This window comes from Pleurodeles waltl, chromosome 2_2 (assembly GCF_031143425.1).
Source record: "Pleurodeles waltl isolate 20211129_DDA chromosome 2_2, aPleWal1.hap1.20221129, whole genome shotgun sequence".
Taxonomy (NCBI): domain Eukaryota; kingdom Metazoa; phylum Chordata; class Amphibia; order Caudata; family Salamandridae; genus Pleurodeles; species Pleurodeles waltl.
Window position 1 is genome coordinate 1,168,986,881 of NC_090439.1, and position 20,991 is coordinate 1,169,007,871.

General features: G+C 45.0%; 1 protein-coding gene across 1 annotated transcript in view; it reads left to right on the forward strand.

Moving 5' to 3' along the window:
• The window catches only part of CPSF1 (cleavage and polyadenylation specific factor 1), a 274,839-nt gene that overhangs the window by 169,416 nt on the left and 84,432 nt on the right, over positions 1-20,991 (forward strand). Inside the window, exon 31 of the mRNA XM_069221150.1 lies at positions 5,793-5,945. Within this exon, the coding sequence (XP_069077251.1) occupies positions 5,793-5,945 (153 nt within the window). The remainder of the gene's footprint in view (positions 1-5,792; positions 5,946-20,991) is intronic.

Sequence of the window (20,991 nt, forward strand, 5' to 3'; positions counted from 1 at the left end):
CTGCTCGTAAACATGGTCCGTATGACTCGGAAGGCCATAAAGTATTTATTGCTGCAGACTTCTCCACTGAAACCAATGCCAAACGAAAAGCGTTCCTGCAACTTAGGCCAAGACTTCGCAAATGGGATATCAAATATGGTCTTTTAGAACCTGCCACAATGTGGATCACAATGGATGGGAACTCAAGGGATTACAAAGAGCCTGAGGATCTGGTACGCTTCCTGGACAGTTTGGATGACCAACATATGGACTCAACACCACTGAACAAAACATCTATGAATAGTCCGCTTCAATTACAGAATGATCCACAAAGCCATCGCACCGGTAGATTACACGTCCGTACCTTTAAGAAACAGTTTGACAGAGATAAAGCAGTCCACTGCGTAAAGGCACTCACACAGAAAAATCCAGAGATAAATGGAGATCACCTCTAAAGTCACCCACGTCTTTTAATAAAGTAACTGATGCTCAACCTTCCACAATCACTTCTTCCAGGTAGATGAGTATATTTATACATGCTATGTATTAATATAGTGTTATTACTGTTTTACTGCAGTTATTCATTCTGATGGATATGATTCATTTCCTATCCTCATATATTGTTGTTCAATAACCATGTACATTTCCTACTATATTTGTATATGCAGTTTTTCTCTTGGATAGATTTTATAACTCCATGAAGTGGTTTTTCTTATAATCTATTTACCATGAGTGGTTTTCCTTTCCTCCCCTGCAGAGTCTGGGTTTCGAATTGAGGTTTAGACCCACCGACGAAAGATACATATTCTTTGATCTGCAGTGTTCTTTTACATTCTAGCACTTAGAACGGTGTACTTACACCATTTAGAGTTTAGTGTTAACAATATTTTATGATTATAGTTCTACATATTGGTTTCAGGTTTACTATACTCCAGATAGGTTTTTTTTTTCTTTCTTTTTTCCCCCCCTCCAGTAAGTTCTCATTATCACATTGCCATATAATTGATCTACTTCCTTTTCCCTTTTTTAGCATTTTGACTCAGTTTCACACAGTACAAATATACTCTAACATTTTCAGTCAGCATCATGACAACAAGTCCTATGCAAATCGTCTCTCTCAATGTCAATGGCTTTACTAATTACATTAAAAGGAAGAAAATTCTTTCCTATTTAGCCTCCAAACATACTGACATTGCTCTCATCCAGGAGACTCCTCTATCAGATATAGAATCAGAAATATTAAAACGAGATTGGGTAGGCCAGATTCTTTACAGCTGCAAATCCCCTTCTCACATATCAGGAGATGCTACATCCCACACTACTACTAGGAAAAGAGGTGTAGCCATTCTAATACGGAAAACACTGCAATGCCAAATACTTCAGTCATGGTCAGATGAGGATGGTAGATTTGTTTTAGCCAAGCTTAAAGTTGGTAATAATATATTGGGAGTGGGTTCCATTTATGCCCCTGTTGGGACTAAAGCCCCCTTTTTCCTTCATCTAAATAGAATTCTAACAGAAATGGGAATTTCCAGGATAGTTTTGGGAGGCGATTGGAATCTTGCACCAGATGTGATCTTAGACAGAACAGGTCCCCTGGACACAACTCATGGTAGAGACAGAGCCATACTGGGAGACATCAAAGAAGATCATGGTTTGATCGATATCTGGCGTTTACTACATCCATCAGATAAGGGGTTTACATATCACTCGACAGTACATGATTCCCATTCTAGAATAGATTACTTCCTTATTTCACATTCTATTACACCACAAGTACTAGATTGTGATATTTTAGAAATTGCACTGTCAGATCACGCTCCTATCAGTCTCCAGCTTGATTGGGGTCTGAAAAGCCCTTGAAGGAAACCATGGCGATTAAACATATCTCGCTACAAACTACCTGCAGAAAAGTCACAATTACAATCACATTTGACTACTTATATGAAAGATAACAAAGGATCCGTTTCTTCTCCACAAATTTTATGGGCAGCCGCAAAAGCCACTATTAGGGGGCAAATTATGAGGGATTATGCCATAATCAATAAACGCAGAATAGAACAACAGGCCATTTTGGAAAATTATATCAAAACACTGACACATACTCATTTTAGTAATCCAACTGAAGCTTCCAGATGCAGATTGGAGAAAGCTAACATGGAACTTAATACACTATGGGCCTGATTACAACTTTGGAGGAGGTGTTAACCAGTCCCAAAAGTGACGGATATACCACCAGCCGTATTACGAGTTCCATAGGATATAATGGACTCGTAATACGGCTGGTGGTATATCCGTCACTTTACCGTCACTTTTGGGACGGATTAATACCTCCTCCAAAGTTGTAATCAGGCCCTATATACTTCCAAAGCAGAATGTATGCTATATAGACTTAAGGCTCGCAATTACAAACAAGGAGAAAAAGCAGGCCGTTTACTAGCGGCACGATTAAAACAGCGAGAAAATATGACAGCTATTCCAGCTATATATAACCCTGAGGGTAAACTAATAACTGAGACTCAAGCAATAGCTAATACGTCTGCAGATTATTATACCAAGTTGTATAGTTCAGAAGTTGATGATGACCTCAAAGAACAGGAATTATTTGATAAAATAACACTCCCCTGTCTCAATGAACAGGACCGGCTCATACTGACGGGCGAAATAACAAAGGATGAAGATGGTTTTCCTGGGGAATTTTACCGTTGGGTTAAACCAGAAGCAATAGATGCCCTATATGAGGTTTATAAAGAAGCAGAGGAAACTGGTAGTCTCTCCTCACTCTCAAATAAAGCTATCATAACTGTCCTTCCCAAACCTGAGAAAGATCCATTATACTGCAGTAACTATCGTCCGATTTCTCTTCTGAATACAGATTCAAAGCTATTAGCCACCATTCTTGCCAAAAGACTCAAACAAGTTATCTCTAAACTCATACATAATTCTCAAGTTGGATTCATGCCAGGCAGAAACTCTCGTAGCTATCTCTGCACTTTGGCTCACATACTTTGGTTTTCCAAGGATGCTGGAGAAGACAGAGTAGTATTATCCTTAGATGCCGAGAAGGCCTTTGACCGCATTGAATGGAGCTATATGTTCCGTACATTGCATAGGTTGGGATTAGGTAATGATTTTATCTCTAAGGTTAAATGGTTATACAATACACCATCTGCACAAGTGAATTGTGGTGGTTTCCTTTCAAAAACCTTAGTGCAAAGAGGTACCCACCAGGGTTGCCCTTTATCGCCCCTCTTATTTCTTCTTGCACTTGAACCACTGGCTGCAGCAATAAGACAGTGTTCACAAATAGCAGGCATTCCTACACCAGCAGGCATCTCAAAACTACTTCTATACGTGGATGACATATTACTCACACTTACGGATCTATCTACTTCACTCTCGGCACTCATGTCTACTATTTTTCACTTCTCAAACATTTCTGGATACAAAGTCAATTGGAATAAGAGTGAAGCTCTCCCATTGTCCCGGGGCACAACAAAAGCAGCTATCTTAGGCTACAGTTTTCAATGGAATGCGGATCGCCTGAAGTATCTAGGTATTTATATCAACACTGGTTTAGAACGTATGATTCAAGATAACTTAGATCCACTCATTGCTAAAACGAAGTCGGAATATGAAAAATGGTCCCATCTTAACCTGTCCTTTTGGGGTAAAGTCCAGGCAGTGAAAATGATTATAGTGCCTCATTTCACTTTTATGTTTTAGGTATGTTACCTTTGACAGTTAAAATATCAATATTGCGAGACATTGACAAAGGTATTAAAACCTTTATTTGGGGATCTCTGAGACCTAGACTCAAAATCTCCAAACTGATTGCTCACAGGCGATCTGGTGGCCTTAGTTTACCATGCATTGAACATTACTATACAGCCCTCCATTTATCTCAATTGGTTTATCTTTGGCCAATACAGGATGACCCCCCACTATGGGTTCTTATTGAAAAGCAATCTTTCATGCATCTTCAGGTTTGCAAATGTTTTATACTCATAAATCGCTGGCTTTACAAACTTCTAACCCTATTATTCAGTCTATGCTTAACATTTGGATACACTCCCACAGACTCTTTAAGAGTAATCCAAGGCTACATAATAAGGCTCCCAAATGGCATAACGCTGATATTAGAATAGGGAAACAGACAATTTCCAGGGATACATGGGAGAGAGCAGGTATTCTAATGCTGGATCATTTATTCACTTCAGAAGGCGAGCTTAAAACCTTTACAATGCTTCAGATAGAATTTCAACTCCCTAGCTCTCAAAAGGGGAAATACTTACAATTAAAACAAGCTCTACTTAGTAGACTAGGACCATTTCCGTGGATACCTGAGGATTCCCCAGTCGTACAATACTTAAAAACTTGGGGGGAATTGAAAGGAGCGGTCTCTGGATTTTATAATCTCATTGTGCATAAACTACACTCATCACCATTACTAGCACAACTCCACATCAAATGGCAAGGGTTACTTAATGTAGCGTATTCCAATGAGGACTGGACAGATGTTGTTATGAACATGGATAAAGGAATCAGAGAGGCAAGAATGAAAGTTACTCTTTTCAAAATTCTTCATAATTGGTACTGGTCACCACAAAAACTCAAGGCAGCAGGTTTACTACACCATTCTACCTGTTGGAGGTGTCCTCATGAGGACTGTGATATTCTACACATTTTATTTCGATGTCCAGTTTTGACGAAATACTGGTCTTTTATAACTTCCTCTCTACACAGAGCTATACATGTGCCCATTCCTTTAACAGAAAAATTAGTTATATTACATGATGTTACTGATCTCCCAAATCTAACAAACCATACAAGATGATTGATTGCTATTGCACTCACTGTAGCAAAATTTTTTATATTACGACATTGGAGAACACCACAACGTCCTACACATGATGAATGGCTTATTGAAATGTATGACATGGCATCATATGAAAAGCTGATTTACAGATTGCAAGACAATGTTGGGATTTTCATCCAAATTTGGAAACCCTTTCTAGCTAATGCATATTCTTTTAATATTTACACTTAAATGTTTTCTCCTTCTTTGTTTCCTATCTTTATTAAGACATTTTTATTATTGTTTTGAGTCATGGTGTTATTATTAAGACAATTGACACTTCACCCATTAACACTGTTATTTTAAGTAGGACTTACTGCAGGAATATCTCCATTTGACATGTTATACATGTGGATTTGTATGATATTACTATCTCGAATATCTTCTAACAACCTATAATATATGGTTTAATACATTAAAGAAAAAAAGAGGGCCTGGCATGCCTATTTTGAGATAAAACACTTAACTTTTTAAGTTAAGTGCATTACTATCAATACTGAAGTTTAAAAAACATATGGCCAAAAGTAAAAACTGCAGGAACAACCAGAAATATGTAAATCCTCCACACTAACTGATTGCTGTGAGGTCTTTTCAAACATGCTTGTCATTACTGCCTTTCAATTCCTAGTTCTGCATAAGACTACTACTTTTGGAGTTTTTGGGCAAGATCTTTGCAGTGTCACATTCCACCCATGTTTAAAATCCTACATATGTTTTCCTGTAAGAGAGATATCCTCGGATTCCTCCTAAAGCTGGTCTGTAAATGAGAGACATCCTATGACTACACAAGTGCTTCAGTAATTTACAGTAATCCAGCCACACCTACGTAAACTCTCCTGTACTTTATGTATACATCCTAGGACTACATAGGCTCTGATACTTTTTGATAACTGATATTTTTTCTCCACATCCCTCTTGGCTGGCTGTTGTAATATTTTCTTTACTCTTCTCCAAGATTCTCATAATGGACATTATTGAAGTTGTACCAGAGCCAGGACAGCCCTTGACGAAGAACAAGTTTAAAGTCCTGTATGAGAAGGAGCAGAAGGGTCCAGTGACTGCACTGTGCCACTGCAACGGGTACCTGGTGTCTGCCATTGGGCAGAAGGTAGGTGAGACATCCCCCTTCGACCTGTGTGCTGCTTTTAGTTTGTCCTTCTGTGTCCAGCTCCCTTATCCTTCCAGCAGTGCTTTCATGGTTGGCAATTTTAGTACAGTGGTAAACCTGATTAGTTCACCCCGTCTACCCTCTCCCCCTTCCCAGTGTTCATTCTGTAAGTCCTAAGAACTGCTAAGTGCACCCTGAGACAAGTCTGGCTTGGACTGCTAGGTTAGATAAGTAGATGAATGTAATAGTACCTTGGTAGTCTTTTTATCCCTTTCGCTCTACTCTCCAGTACAAATCTTTTCCTTTTCCTGAAGTTGCGTGTTTCCATTTTGTCTCATGGCCTCATGCCTTTATTTGTGCAGTCAGGGACTTGTTTCAAACAGGCTCTCTCTGTTTCCTGAGGTCCTATATTGACAAGTGAAGCCATCCTGTCAGTGATACTCCTGTTTCAGTATATGGTATTTATTCTTTGTGTTTTATGAAAAACAATTCTGCCTCTCCGACAGGAAGGCCGTGTGGAATTTCCTCCATTTTGCCTCTTGCGCACCAAAGTCTGTTAGAGGTTATAATATTGTTTCATCCTATTTGTGTGTTGTCTTCACTTTCCACATGTGAAATGTGATGAAAGGGGACAGATGGATGGGAACGGGCTGGAGAAGGAAGTCCGTTGTACTTGCTGTTGGGGGTTTATTGTACAAATAAATCAATTTATCATCAGCACTTGTGTGGAAACCTTCACTTCAGGATGGCAAAGAGATGGAGTTGGGCTTCTACCATCTCCTGAATCTTAAGTGTTTTCTTGGCTACAGGTTCAGAATAGCCTGTGGTTGGCAAGTATCGGAATTTATGTACTTTTGATACATTGCCAGAGCCAAGCTGTTTCTGCAAGCTCAGGGATCCCAGCATGTGTGGCGTTGTTATCAATACAGAAAATGAAACATTTTACTTACTGTTGACTTCACGCGCTGGCGGAGAAAGTGCCGACTTTAATTGCACGCGCGGATGCTGAGTGTGCAGTGTCTACAGTGGTGCCCCAGAATTCTGAGCGCAAGCTGTATGGTCTTCATCATGCTGTGTGACCCTTACCTGCTGTCATTTTGGAAAAAGTATATCGCACGGATACGGTCTTCTTCAAAGATGTCACAGCACATTGTTTATAGGAACTCTAGGACTGTTTCCTTTGTAACCGCTTCTTAAAATTGATTTGGACGCATTTTGGATAAAATGTGGTGAGTGGTTTTCAATTATTACACTGTCTACTTGACATTCCGTGTTTCAAAAGGGGTATGCCTTGTTTAACTATGTGTGCCCAAATGTTTTGTATACCGACTCCAGGTGAGTCAGCCATTTAGTGGCCTCATTGGAAAGCTTATTCCCTCAATTACATTGCTAATATTACGCAAGACGTAGGAGAAGAATTTACAGTCTTCAAGGAAGAAAAAAGTATTTTACATACTTTGAATCCAGAAGGCTTAAGAATTTATGATCAAATGGAGAGACAACACAGATCTGAAGGTGAAGATGTTTTTTCCAGTGCCATGGATGATCTTGACACTTATTTTACACCTTCGCTGTGCATTTCTATTAGCCATCTTAATTTTTTCCAATCTAAGCAAGGTCCTCTGGAAACCAGGGTTGTGTGGCTGTATTAAAAGAATGGCTATTTTGTGTAAGTTTGGGAATCTTCATGATGATTTTTTTTAGAGCTCAAGTTTGACGCACACCAGTGACTCTGTTGCACAGGGAAGATTGTGGGCAAACTGTGATACCCCCTTGAAATATGTTTTTTAATTTAAAAAAAGGCTGAGCTTTTAAAACGTGTGATGGGATGAGTTACCTAACAAGGAAAACAACAAGCAATAAATCCCTAAATTGGCCATTGGTATTCTTGGGCCAATATAGGATTGGCATTTAATGGTTACTACACCTTTTGTGTTCCACAGTATGTTCTTGGGGTCTCTGGAAATAAGTATTGTGGAAAAGGTTTATGCAGACGGTCTGGTTTGCTTTTTGGATGATGGTTTTCAGAGAGAACGAATACCTAAGTCATCTCCTAGTGATAATGGTCCACAGTTTGTTTCGAGTATGGTGAATTAATATTTGGACAGGAACAAAATTGTAAGCACACTGCAGTTTGTCATCCAGCTGGTAATGTTACTGTTGAGCGCTTCGATGGAGCCTTGATGAGCAGCATACACTTGGCAGTTAAAAGTTGGAAGAATTGGAAGTTGGAAGTGAAGAAATGTGTGTGGGCTTATCACCCTACCCAGTGGATAGCGGCTGCTCACCTTGTAGACTCTTCAAAGGGGGAGACCCTTTTACTAAGGATCTGGTGAGACAGTCTGATGTTTCGTTAGAGGAGGTGAAGAAGAACATCACAAAACTAGATTGTACTGTAAAGCAGAGGGTGTTAGTACACATTGTGTGAAGGAGGTGAAGTTGTCAGTAGGAGATTGTGTCAAAGATCCCAAGAGAAGGGATAATATGTTTCTAGGTCCACATAAGGTACTTGAGTTGTAAAACAGTGCAGCTAAGCCAAGTGAAGGTACAGTTTGGCATTTCAGCAAACCCGCAAAGGCTTGAAGGATTGAAGGGTCAAATGAAGAGTTGGGTAAGGATGGAGGAGGAAGTGTAGCCAACCTTGGTAGATGGATGTAAATGTAAGGGAAGAAACGGGTATGAATGTGCAGGAAAATTCTTGTTGAGGCCTTGGTGTGGGAACCTTAACACCATCTGTAATGAGCAGGGAAATTAAACTGGTGCGTGCCACCAAGGGGGGGCGTTTGATACGTACTCACAAATGGAAGGATTGTGTGGTGGGGTGAGTGTTTATAATAGAACTATTCCAGTATTACGACATGATTATGGAATTTAGTGTTTGCTTTTTTGTTGTTAAGGTGGGAGGTATGTTTTCTTGTTTCATTTAGTTTGTATACCATCATGTTCCACGCTTGGAATGTGATGACGGGGGGACAGATGAAGGTGGCCAAGGCTGGAGGAGGAATGCTGTTGAGATTGCTGTGTCCCTTGTATGTTGCTATGGTTTTATTATACACCTGGGTGAAAACCTTCACTTTGGAAGTGATTCCACCAGTGGGCTCTCCTGTGAGTACAGAATTGCTGTGATCCTTATACGTTGCTAGGGTTTTATTATTAAACAAATAAATCAATTCAACATCAGCACTTGTGTGTGAACCTTGATTTCAGAAATTATTCCACCAGTGGGGTTTTTTGTGAGTACAGAGAAGCGAATTACTATAGTTGATATTTTGAGAATGTTTTCCATTTGTTGATTTATTTCCTGCATGTATTCCTCCTGGATACTTGATTCTAGCCTGTCCATCACCTGTTTTGGTTTGCTGTAACACAGTGGTGTATCAGGGAACTTTCCTAGGCAGAGAGCCCAGAATCTCGAATGTCTGGTTGAGCAATATCTACAAGGACCAGGAGTGCTAGCTTGACTACTTTCAACACCCTTACTTTGTCGATTGCAGGCAGACACTGCACGTCTTCACCCAGTATATGCTTCTCACTAGTGTTGATTGCTTCTGTCCCATTCTATCACTAGAACACAATCACTCATCTTGCCTTTAAAAGCATTTATGACTCACTGCCTGCTGTAGCTATGATGATAAAGGGCTGAACTTCTCAGGACTGAAGTGCACCAACGGTGCTACTTGAGGGCTCGCTTTGGGAATAGCAGAAAGGCCTGGATGTTAAGGCCAAGCTGCTGTGGTCAGTCTCAGTGTGACAGCAGTTCTTGTCTAGTGAATAGTTCCTTATACCTTCACTGAGATGCATTGGCAGAGCTTTCTATGAATCAGTGTTCTGTTACTGTAGTGGATTGAGTGGCATTGGTAGATGTGTTTGAAGCACTGGGATGCCAGGCCTTTGATTTTGTTAACTGCGTGCATTAAAGCACCTAGGGGCAGATGTACAAAACGTTTTGCACATCGCAAACAGTGAATTTCGCTGTTTGCGCCGTACAAAAAGCACATTGCGATGCTGTAGGAAGTTGGCTCTGTATGTGCTATTTCAAAGTAAGGAATAGCATGCACAGAGTCCAAGGGTTCCCCTTAGAGGTAAAATAGTGGTAAAAATAGATAATACTAATGCTCTATTTTGTGGTAGTGTGGTCGAGCAGTAGGCTTATCCAAGGAGTAGTGTTAAGCATTTGTTGTACATACACATAGACAATAAATGAGGTACACACACTCAGAGACAAATCCAGCCAATAGGTTTTTGTATAGAAAAATATCTTTTCTTAGTTTATTTTAAGAACCACAGGTTCAAATTCTACATGTAATATCTCATTCGAAAGGTATTGCAGGTAAGTACTTTAGGAACTTCAAATCATAAAAATTGCATGTATACTTTACAAGTTATTGACAAATAGCTGTTTTAAAAGTGGACACTTAGTGCAATTTTCACAGTTCCTGGGGGAGGTAAGTTTTTGTTAGTTTTACCAGGTAAGTAAGACACTTATAGGGTTCAGTTCTTGGTCCAAGGTAGCCCACCGTTGGGGGTTCAGAGCAACCCCAAAGTCACCACACCAGCAGCTCAGGGCCGGTCAGGTGCAGAGTTCAAAGTGGTGCCCAAAACACATAGGCTAGAATGGAGAGAAGGGGGTGCCCCGGTTCCGGTCTGCTTGCAGGTAAGTACCCGCGTCTTCGGAGGGCAGACCAGGGGGGTTTTGTAGGGCACCGGGGGGGACACAAGTCCACACAGAAATTTCACCCTCAGCAGCGCGGGGGCGGCCGGGTGCAGTGTAGAAACAGGCGTCGGGTTCGCAATGTTAGTCTATGAGAGATCTCGGGATCTCTTCAGCGCTGCAGGCAGGCAAGGGGGGGGTTCCTCGGGGAAACCTCCACTTGGGCAAGGGAGAGGGACTCCTGGGGGTCACTTCTCCAGTGAAAGTCCGGTCCTTCAGGTCCTGGGGGCTGCGGGTGCAGGGTCTCTCCCAGGTGTCGGGACTTAGGATTCAAAGAGTCGCGGTCAGGGGAAGCCTCGGGATTCCCTCTGCAGGCGGCGCTGTGGGGGCTCAGGGGGGACAGGTTTTGGTACTCACAGTATCAGAGTAGTCCTGGGGTCCCGCCTGAGGTGTCGGATCTCCACCAGCCGAGTCGGGGTCGCCGGGTGCAGTGTTGCAAGTCTCACGCTTCTTGCGGGGAGCTTGCAGGGTTCTTTAAAGCTGCTGGAAACAAAGTTGCAGCTTTTCTTGGAGCAGGTCCGCTGTCCTCGGGAGTTTCTTGTCTTTTCGAAGCAGGGGCAGTCCTCAGAGGATGTCGAGGTCGCTGGTCCCTTTGGAAGGCGTCGCTGGAGCAGGATCTTTGGAAGGCAGGAGACAGGCCGGTGAGTTTCTGGAGCCAAGGCAGTTGTCGTCTTCTGGTCTTCCGCTGCAGGGGTTTTCAGCTGGGCAGTCCTTCTTCTTGTAGTTGCAGGAATCTAATTTTCTAGGGTTCAGGGTAGCCCTTAAATACTAAATTTAAGGGCGTGTTTAGGTCTGGGGGGTTAGTAGCCAATGGCTACTAGCCCTGAGGGTGGGTACACCCTCTTTGTGCCTCCTCCCAAGGGGAGGGGGTCACAATCCTAACCCTATTGGGGGAATCCTCCATCTGCAAGATGGAGGATTTCTAAAAGTTAGAGTCACCTCAGCTCAGGACACCTTAGGGGCTGTCCTGACTGGCCAGTGACTCCTCCTTGTTATTCTCATTATTTTCTCCGGCCTTGCCGCCAAAAGTGGGGCCTGGCCGGAGGGGGCGGGCAACTCCACTAGCTGGAGTGTCCTGCTGGGTTGGCACAAAGGAGGTGAGCCTTTGAGGCTCACCGCCAGGTGTGACAATTCCTGCCTGGGAGAGGTGTTAGCATCTCCACCCAGTGCAGGCTTTGTTACTGGCCTCAGAGTGACAAAGGCACTCTCCCCATGGGGCCAGCAACATGTCTCGGTTTGTGGCAGGCTGCTAAAACTAGTCAGCCTACACAGATAGTCGGTTAAGTTTCAGGGGGCACCTCTAAGGTGCCCTCTGTGGTGTATTTTACAATAAAATGTACACTGGCATCAGTGTGCATTTATTGTGCTGAGAAGTTTGATACCAAACTTCCCAGTTTTCAGTGTAGCCATTATGGTGCTGTGGAGTTCGTGTTTGACAGACTCCCAGACCATATACTCTTATGGCTACCCTGCACTTACAATGTCTAAGGTTTTGTTTAGACACTGTAGGGGTACCATGCTCATGCACTGGTACCCTCACCTATGGTATAGTGCACCCTGCCTTAGGGCTGTAAGGCCTGCTAGAGGGGTGTCTTACCTATACTGCATAGGCAGTGAGAGGCTGGCATGGCACCCTGAGGGGAGTGCCATGTCGACTTACTCGTTTTGTCCTCACTAGCACACACAAGCTGGCAAGCAGTGTGTCTGTGCTGAGTGAGAGGTCTCCAGGGTGGCATAAGACATGCTGCAGCCCTTAGAGACCTTCCTTGGCATCAGGGCCCTTGGTACTAGAAGTACCAGTTACAAGGGACTTATCTGGATGCCAGGGTCTGCCAATTGTGGATACAAAAGTACAGGTTAGGGAAAGAACACTGGTGCTGGGGCCTGGTTAGCAGGCCTCAGCACACTTTCAATTGTAAACATAGCATCAGCAAAGGCAAAAAGTCAGGGGGCAACCATGCCAAGGAGGCATTTCCTTACACAACCCCCCCCAAACGAAAGAGGATGAGACTAACCTTTCCCAAGAGAGTCTTCATTTTCTAAGTGGAAGAACCTGGAAAGGCCATCTGCATTGGCATGGGCAGTCCCAGGTCTGTGTTCCACTATAAAGTCCATTCCCTGTAGGGAGATGGACCACCTCAACAGTTTAGGATTTTCACCTTTCATTTGCATCAGCCATTTGAGAGGTCTGTGGTCAGTTTGAACTAGGAAGTGAGTCCCAAAGAGGTATGGTCTCAGCTTCTTCAGGGACCAAACCACAGCAAAGGCCTCCCTCTCAATGGCACTCCAACGCTGCTCCCTGGGGAGTAACCTCCTGCTAATGAAAGCAACAGGCTGGTCAAGGCCATCATCATTTGTTTGGGACAAAACTGCCCCTATCCCATGTTCAGAGGCATCAGTCTGCACAATGAACTGCTTAGAATAATCTGGAGCTTTTAGAACTGGTGCTGAGCACATTGCTTGTTTCAGGGTGTCAAAGGCCTGTTGGCATTCCACAGTCCAGTTCACTTTCTTGGGCATTTTCTTGGAGGTGAGTTCAGTGAGGGCTGTCACAATGGATCCATATCCCTTCACAAACCTCCTATAGTACCCAGTCAAGCCAAGGAATGCCCTGACTTGAGTCTGGGTTTTTGGAGCTACCCAGTCCAGAATAGTCTGGATCTTGGGTTGGAGTGGCTGAACTTGGCCTCCACCTACAAGGTGGCCCAAGTAAACCACAGTTCCCTGCCCTATCTGGCATTTGGATGCCTTGATAGAGAGGCCTGCAGATTGCAGAGCCTTCAAAACCTTCTTCAGGTGGACCAGGTGATCCTACCAGGTGGAGCTAAAGACAGCAATATCATCAAGATAAGCTGTGCTAAAGGACTCCAAGCCAGCAAGGACTTGATTCACCAACCTTTGGAAGGTGGCAGGGGCATTCTTTAAACCAAAGGGCATAACAGTAAACTGATAATGCCCATCAGGTGTGGAGAATGCTGTTTTCTCTTTTGCTCCAGGTGCCATTTTTATTTGCCAGTACCCTGCTGTCAAGTCAAAGGTACTTAAGAATTTGGCAGCACCTAATTTATCTATGAGCTCATCAGCTCTTGGAATTGGATGAGCATCTGTCTTGGTGACAGAATTGAGCCCTCTGTAGTCCACACAAAACCTCATCTCTTTCTTTCCATCTTTGGTGTGAGGTTTGGGGACTAAGACCACTGGGCTAGCCCAGGGGCTGTCAGAGCGCTCAATTACTCCCAATTCCAGCATCTTGTGGACTTCCACCTTGATGCTTTCCTTAACATGGTCAGATTGTCTAAAGATTTTGTTCTTGACAGGCATGCTGTCTCCTGTGTCCACATCATGGGTACACAGGTGTGTCTGACCAGGGGTTAAGGAGAAGAGTTCAGGAAACTGTTGTAGGACTCTCCTACCATCAGCTTGCTGTTGGCCAGAGAGGGTGTCTGAGTAGATCACTCCATCTACTGTGCCATCTTTTGGGTCTGATGACAGAAGATCAGGGAGAGGTTCACTCTCTGCCTCCTGATCCTCATCTGTTACCATCAACAGATTGACATCAGCCCTGTCGTGGAAGAGCTTAAGGCGGTTTACATGGATCACCCTCTTGGGGCTCCTGCTTGTGCCCAGGTCCACCAGGTAGGTGACCTGACTCTTCCTTTCTAGTACTGGGTAAGGGCCACTCCATTTGTCCTGGAGTGCCCTGGGAGCCACAGGCTCCAGAACCCAGACTTTCTGCCCTGGTTGGAACTCAACCAGTGCAGCCTTTTGGTCATACCAAAACTTCTGGAGCTGTTGGCTGGCCTCAAGGTTTTTGGTTGCCTTTTCCATGTACTCTGCCATTCTAGAGCGAAGGCCAAGTACATAGTCCACTATGTCCTGTTTGGGCTCATGGAGAGGTCTCTCCCAGCCTTCTTTAACAAGGGCAAGTGGTCCCCTTACAGGATGACCAAACAGAAGTTCAAAGGGTGAGAATCCTACTCCCTTCTGTGGCACCTCTCTGTAAGCGAAAAGCAGACATGGCAAGAGGACATCCCATCTCCTTTTGAGCTTTTCTGGGAGCCCCATGATCATGCCTTTTAATGTCTTGTTGAATCTCTCAACCAAGCCATTAGTTTGTGGATGGTATGGTGTAGTGAATTTATAAGTCACTCCACACTCATTCCACATGTGCTTTAGGTATGCTGACATGAAGTTGGTACCTCTGTCAGACACCACCTCCTTAGGGAAACCCACTCTGGTAAAGATACCAATGAGGGCCTTGGCTACTGCAGGGGCAGTAGTCGACCTAAGGGGAATAGCTTCAGGATACCTGGTAGCATGATCCACTACTACCAGGATATACATATTTCCTGAGGCTGTGGGAGGTTCTAGTGGACCAACTATGTCCACACCCACTCTTTCAAAGGAAACCCCCACCACTGGAAGTGGAATGAGGGGGGCCTTTGGATGCCCACCTGTCTTACCACTGGCTTGACAGGTGGGGCAGGAGAGGCAAAACTCCTTAACCATGTTGGACATATTGGGCCAGTAGAAGTGGTTGACTAACCTCTCCCACGTCTTGGTTTGTCCCAAATGTCCAGCAAGGGGAATGTCATGGGCCAATGTTAGGATGAACTTCCTGAACAGCTGAGGCACTACCACTCTCCTAGTGGCACCAGGTTTGGGGTCTCTGGCCTCAGTGTACAGGAGTCCATCTTCCCAATAGACCCTATGCGTTCCATTTTTCTTGCCTTTGGACTCTTCAGCAGCTTGCTGCCTAAGGCCTTCAAGAGAGGGACAGGTTTCTTGTCCCTTACACAGCTCCTCCCTTGAGGGTCCCCCTGGGCCTAAGAGCTCAACCTGGTAAGGTTCAAGCTCCAAAGGCTCAGTTCCCTCAGAGGGCAGAACTTCTTCCTGAGAAGAGAGGTTCCCTTTCTTTTGCTGTGTTGTAGTTGGTTTCCCAACTGACTTTCCTGTTCTCTTGGTAGGCTGGGCCATTTTTCCAGACTCCAGCTCTACTTTTTCACCCTGTGCCTTGCACTGTGCTCTTGTTTTCACACACACCAGTTCAGGGATACCCAGCATTGCTGCATGGGTTTTTAGTTCTACCTCAGCCCATGCTGAGGACTCCAGGTCATTTCCAAGCAGACAGTCCACTGGGATATTTGAGGAGACCACCACCTGTTTCAGGCCATTGACCCCTCCCCATTCTAAAGTAACCATTGCCATGGGATGTACTTTTCTCTGATTGTCAGCGTTGGTGACTGTGTAAGTTTTTCCAGTCAGGTATTGGCCAGGGGAAACCAGTTTCTCTGTCACCATGGTGACACTGGCACCTGTATCCCTCAGGCCCTCTATTCTAGTCCCATTAATTAAGAGTTGCTGTCTGTATTTTTGCATGTTAGGCGGCCAGACAGCTAGTGTGGCTAAATCCACCCCACCCTCAGAAACTAGAGTAGCTTCAGTGTGGACCCTGATTTGCTCTGGGCACACTGTTGATCCCACTTGGAGACTAGCCATACCAGTGTTACCTGGATGGGAGTTTGGAGTGGAACCTTTCTTGGGACAGGCCTTGTCTCCAGTTTGGTGTCCATGCTGTTTACAGCTATGACACCAGGCCTTTTTGGGATCAAAGTTTTTACCCTTGTACCCATTGTTTTGTGAAGAGGCTCTGGGCCCACCCTCCTGTGCAGGTTTTTGGGGGCCTGTAGAAGACTCTTTACTATTTTTAGTTTTGGTTGTCTCATCACCCTTCCCCTGGGGAGTCTTTGTGACCCCTTTCTTTTGGTCACCCCCTGTTGAAGTCTTGGACACCCTTGTCTTGACCCAATGGTCCGCCTTCTTTCCCAATTCTTGGGGAGAAATTGGTCCTAGGTCTACCAGATGCTGATGCAGTTTATCATTGAAACAATTACTTAACAGGTGTTCTTTCACAAATAAATTGTACAGCCCATCATAATTACTTACACCACTGCCTTGAATCCAACCATCTAGTGTTTTCACTGAGTAGTCAACAAAGTCAACCCAGGTCTGGCTCGAGGATTTTTGAGCCCCCCTGAACCTAATCCTGTACTCCTCAGTGGAGAATCCAAAGCCCTCAATCAGGGTACCCTTCATGAGGTCATAAGATTCTGCATCTTGTCCAGAGAGTGTGAGGAGTCTATCCCTACACTTTCCTGTGAACATTTCCCAAAGGAGAGCACCCCAGTGAGATCTGTTCACTTTTCTGGTTACACAAGCCCTCTCAAAAGCTGTGAACCATTTGGTGATGTCATCACCATCTTCATATTTAGTTACAATCCCTTTAGGGATTTTCAACATGTCAGGAGAATCTCTGACCCTATTTATATTGCTGCCACCATTGATGGGTCCTAGGCCCATCTCTTGTCTTTCCCTCTCTATGGCTAGGATCTGTCTTTCCAAAGCCAATCTTTTGGCCATCCTGGCTAACTGGATGTCCTCTTCACTGGGGCTATCCTCAGTGATTTCAGAGGTGTTGGTCTCTCCTGTGAGGGAACCAGCATCTCTGACTATTATTTTAGGAGTCAGGGTTTGAGGGACCCTGTCCTCCCTAGATAGGACTGGTAGGGGGGAATTTTCCTCCAAGTCACTATCCTCTTCCTCTGAGTTGCCACCCTCAGAGGGGTTGGCCTTTTCAAACTCTGCCAAAAGCTCCTGGAGCTGTATTTTGGTAGGTTTGGGGCCCATTGTTATTTTCTTTATTTTACAGAGTGACCTTAGCTCCCTCATCTTAAGATGGAGGTAAGGTGTGGTGTCGAGTTCCACCACAGTCACATCTGTGCTAGACATTTTGTTTCTAAAAGTTGGAATACTTTTTAAGAATCTACAACTGGTTCTAGAATCTAATTCAAACTTTTACAAACTTTTAAACTCTAAAAGAAATGCTAAACAGGATCTAACACAAGGCCCTAGCAGGTCTTTTAAGAATTTAGAAAACTTTTCAAATTGCAAAAATCAATTTCTAATGACAATTTTGGAATTTGTCGTGTGATCAGGTATTGGCTGAGTAGTCCAGCAAATGCAAAGTCTTGTACCCCACCGCTGATCCACCAATGTAGGAAGTTGGCTCTGTATGTGCTATTTCAAAGTAAGGAATAGCATGCACAGAGTCCAAGGGTTCCCCTTAGAGGTAAAATAGTGGTAAAAATAGATAATACTAATGCTCTATTTTGTGGTAGTGTGGTCGAGCAGTAGGCTTATCCAAGGAGTAGTGTTAAGCATTTGTTGTACATACACATAGACAATAAATGAGGTACACACACTCAGAGACAAATCCAGCCAATAGGTTTTTGTATAGAAAAATATCTTTTCTTAGTTTATTTTAAGAACCACAGGTTCAAATTCTACATGTAATATCTCATTCGAAAGGTATTGCAGGTAAGTACTTTAGGAACTTCAAATCATAAAAATTGCATGTATACTTTACAAGTTATTGACAAATAGCTGTTTTAAAAGTGGACACTTAGTGCAATTTTCACAGTTCCTGGGGGAGGTAAGTTTTTGTTAGTTTTACCAGGTAAGTAAGACACTTACAGGGTTCAGTTCTTGGTCCAAGGTAGCCCACCGTTGGGGGTTCAGAGCAACCCCAAAGTCACCACACCAGCAGCTCAGGGCCGGTCAGGTGCAGAGTTCAAAGTGGTGCCCAAAACACATAGGCTAGAATGGAGAGAAGGGGGTGCCCCGGTTCCGGTCTGCTTGCAGGTAAGTACCCGCGTCTTCGGAGGGCAGACCAGGGGGGTTTTGTAGGGCACCGGGGGGGACACAAGTCCACACAGAAATTTCACCCTCAGCAGCGCGGGGGCGGCCGGGTGCAGTGTAGAAACAGGCGTCGGGTTCGCAATGTTAGTCTATGAGAGATCTCAGGATCTCTTCAGCGCTGCAGGCAGGCAAGGGGGGGGTTCCTCGGGGAAACCTCCACTTGGGCAAGGGAGAGGGACTCCTGGGGGTCACTTCTCCAGTGAAAGTCCGGTCCTTCAGGTCCTGGGGGCTGCGGGTGCAGGGTCTCTCCCAGGTGTCGGGACTTAGGATTCAAAGAGTCGCGGTCAGGGTAAGCCTCGGGATTCCCTCTGCAGGCGGCGCTGTGGGGGCTCAGGGGGGACAGGTTTTGGTACTCACAGTATCAGAGTAGTCCTGGGGTCCCGCCTGAGGTGTCGGATCTCCACCAGCCGAGTCGGGGTCGCCGGGTGCAGTGTTGCAAGTCTCACGCTTCTTGCGGGGAGCTTGCAGGGTTCTTTAAAGCTGCTGGAAACAAAGTTGCAGCTTTTCTTGGAGCAGGTCCGCTGTCCTCGGGAGTTTCTTGTCTTTTCGAAGCAGGGGCAGTCCTCAGAGGATGTCGAGGTCGCTGGTCCCTTTGGAAGGCGTCGCTGGAGCAGGATCTTTGGAAGGCAGGAGACAGGCCGGTGAGTTTCTGGAGCCAAGGCAGTTGTCGTCTTCTGGTCTTCCGCTGCAGGGGTTTTCAGCTGGGCAGTCCTTCTTCTTGTAGTTGCAGGAATCTAATTTTCTAGGGTTCAGGGTAGCCCTTAAATACTAAATTTAAGGGCGTGTTTAGGTCTGGGGGGTTAGTAGCCAATGGCTACTAGCCCTGAGGGTGGGTACACCCTCTTTGTGCCTCCTCCCAAGGGGAGGGGGTCACAATCCTAACCCTATTGGGGGAATCCTCCATCTGCAAGATGGAGGATTTCTAAAAGTTAGAGTCACCTCAGCTCAGGACACCTTAGGGGCTGTCCTGACTGGCCAGTGACTCCTCCTTGTTATTCTCATTATTTTCTCCGGCCTTGCCGCCAAAAGTGGGGCCTGGCCGGAGGGGGCGGGCAACTCCACTAGCTGGAGTGTCCTGCTGGGTTGGCACAAAGGAGGTGAGCCTTTGAGGCTCACCGCCAGGTGTGACAATTCCTGCCTGGGAGAGGTGTTAGCATCTCCACCCAGTGCAGGCTTTGTTACTGGCCTCAGAGTGACAAAGGCACTCTCCCCATGGGGCCAGCAACATGTCTCGGTTTGTGGCAGGCTGCTAAAACTAGTCAGCCTACACAGATAGTCGGTTAAGTTTCAGGGGGCACCTCTAAGGTGCCCTCTGTGGTGTATTTTACAATAAAATGTACACTGGCATCAGTGTGCATTTATTGTGCTGAGAAGTTTGATACCAAACTTCCCAGTTTTCAGTGTAGCCATTATGGTGCTGTGGAGTTCGTGTTTGACAGACTCCCAGACCATATACTCTTATGGCTACCCTGCACTTACAATGTCTAAGGTTTTGTTTAGACACTGTAGGGGTACCATGCTCATGCACTGGTACCCTCACCTATGGTATAGTGCACCCTGCCTTAGGGCTGTAAGGCCTGCTAGAGGGGTGTCTTACCTATACTGCATAGGCAGTGAGAGGCTGGCATGGCACCCTGAGGGGAGTGCCATGTCGACTTACTCGTTTTGTCCTCACTAGCACACACAAGCTGGCAAGCAGTGTGTCTGTGCTGAGTGAGAGGTCTCCAGGGTGGCATAAGACATGCTGCAGCCCTTAGAGACCTTCCTTGGCATCAGGGCCCTTGGTACTAGAAGTACCAGTTACAAGGGACTTATCTGGATGCCAGGGTCTGCCAATTGTGGATACAAAAGTACAGGTTAGGGAAAGAACACTGGTGCTGGGGCCTGGTTAGCAGGCCTCAGCACACTTTCAATTGTAAACATAGCATCAGCAAAGGCAAAAAGTCAGGGGGCAACCATGCCAAGGAGGCATTTCCTTACAGATGCCCAATCCCCGTTTTGCGAGTTGGTACCCTGGTTACCGATTTACAAAACGGGACTGCGAGTCGCAATTAGGAAGGCGTGTTCCCCTTCCAAATTGCGAGTCGCAGCGCGATGTATTGTTTTGTGACCGCGAATGCGGTCGCAAAACAATCAGTTACCACCAGTGTCACACTGGTGGTAACCCATTGGCAAAAGGGAAGGGGTCCCCAGGGGACCCCTTCCCCTTTGTGAATGGCATGGAAAAAAAAAATTCCGAGCACCAGAGCAAGAATAAACGTTTCATTTTTTAGTTTTTTTAGTTTTGTATTGCATCTCGTTTTCCTTTAACTTAAAAAAAACTGCTTTATTTATTAGCATTCAAAGACATGGTGGTCTGCTGTCTCCAGCAGGCCACCATCACTGTGAGTTCTGCGAGTCTCAAGGGGTCGCAAATTGCGATCCACCTCATTAATATTAATGAGGTGGGCCTTTGCAACCTGCTTGCGAGTCACAGATGGTGTCAAGGACACCATCCTACATTCTGAATTGCGACTCTCAAATTCGGTCTGACTCGCAATTTGCGAGTCGCAATTCAGAATTTTACTACATCTGGCC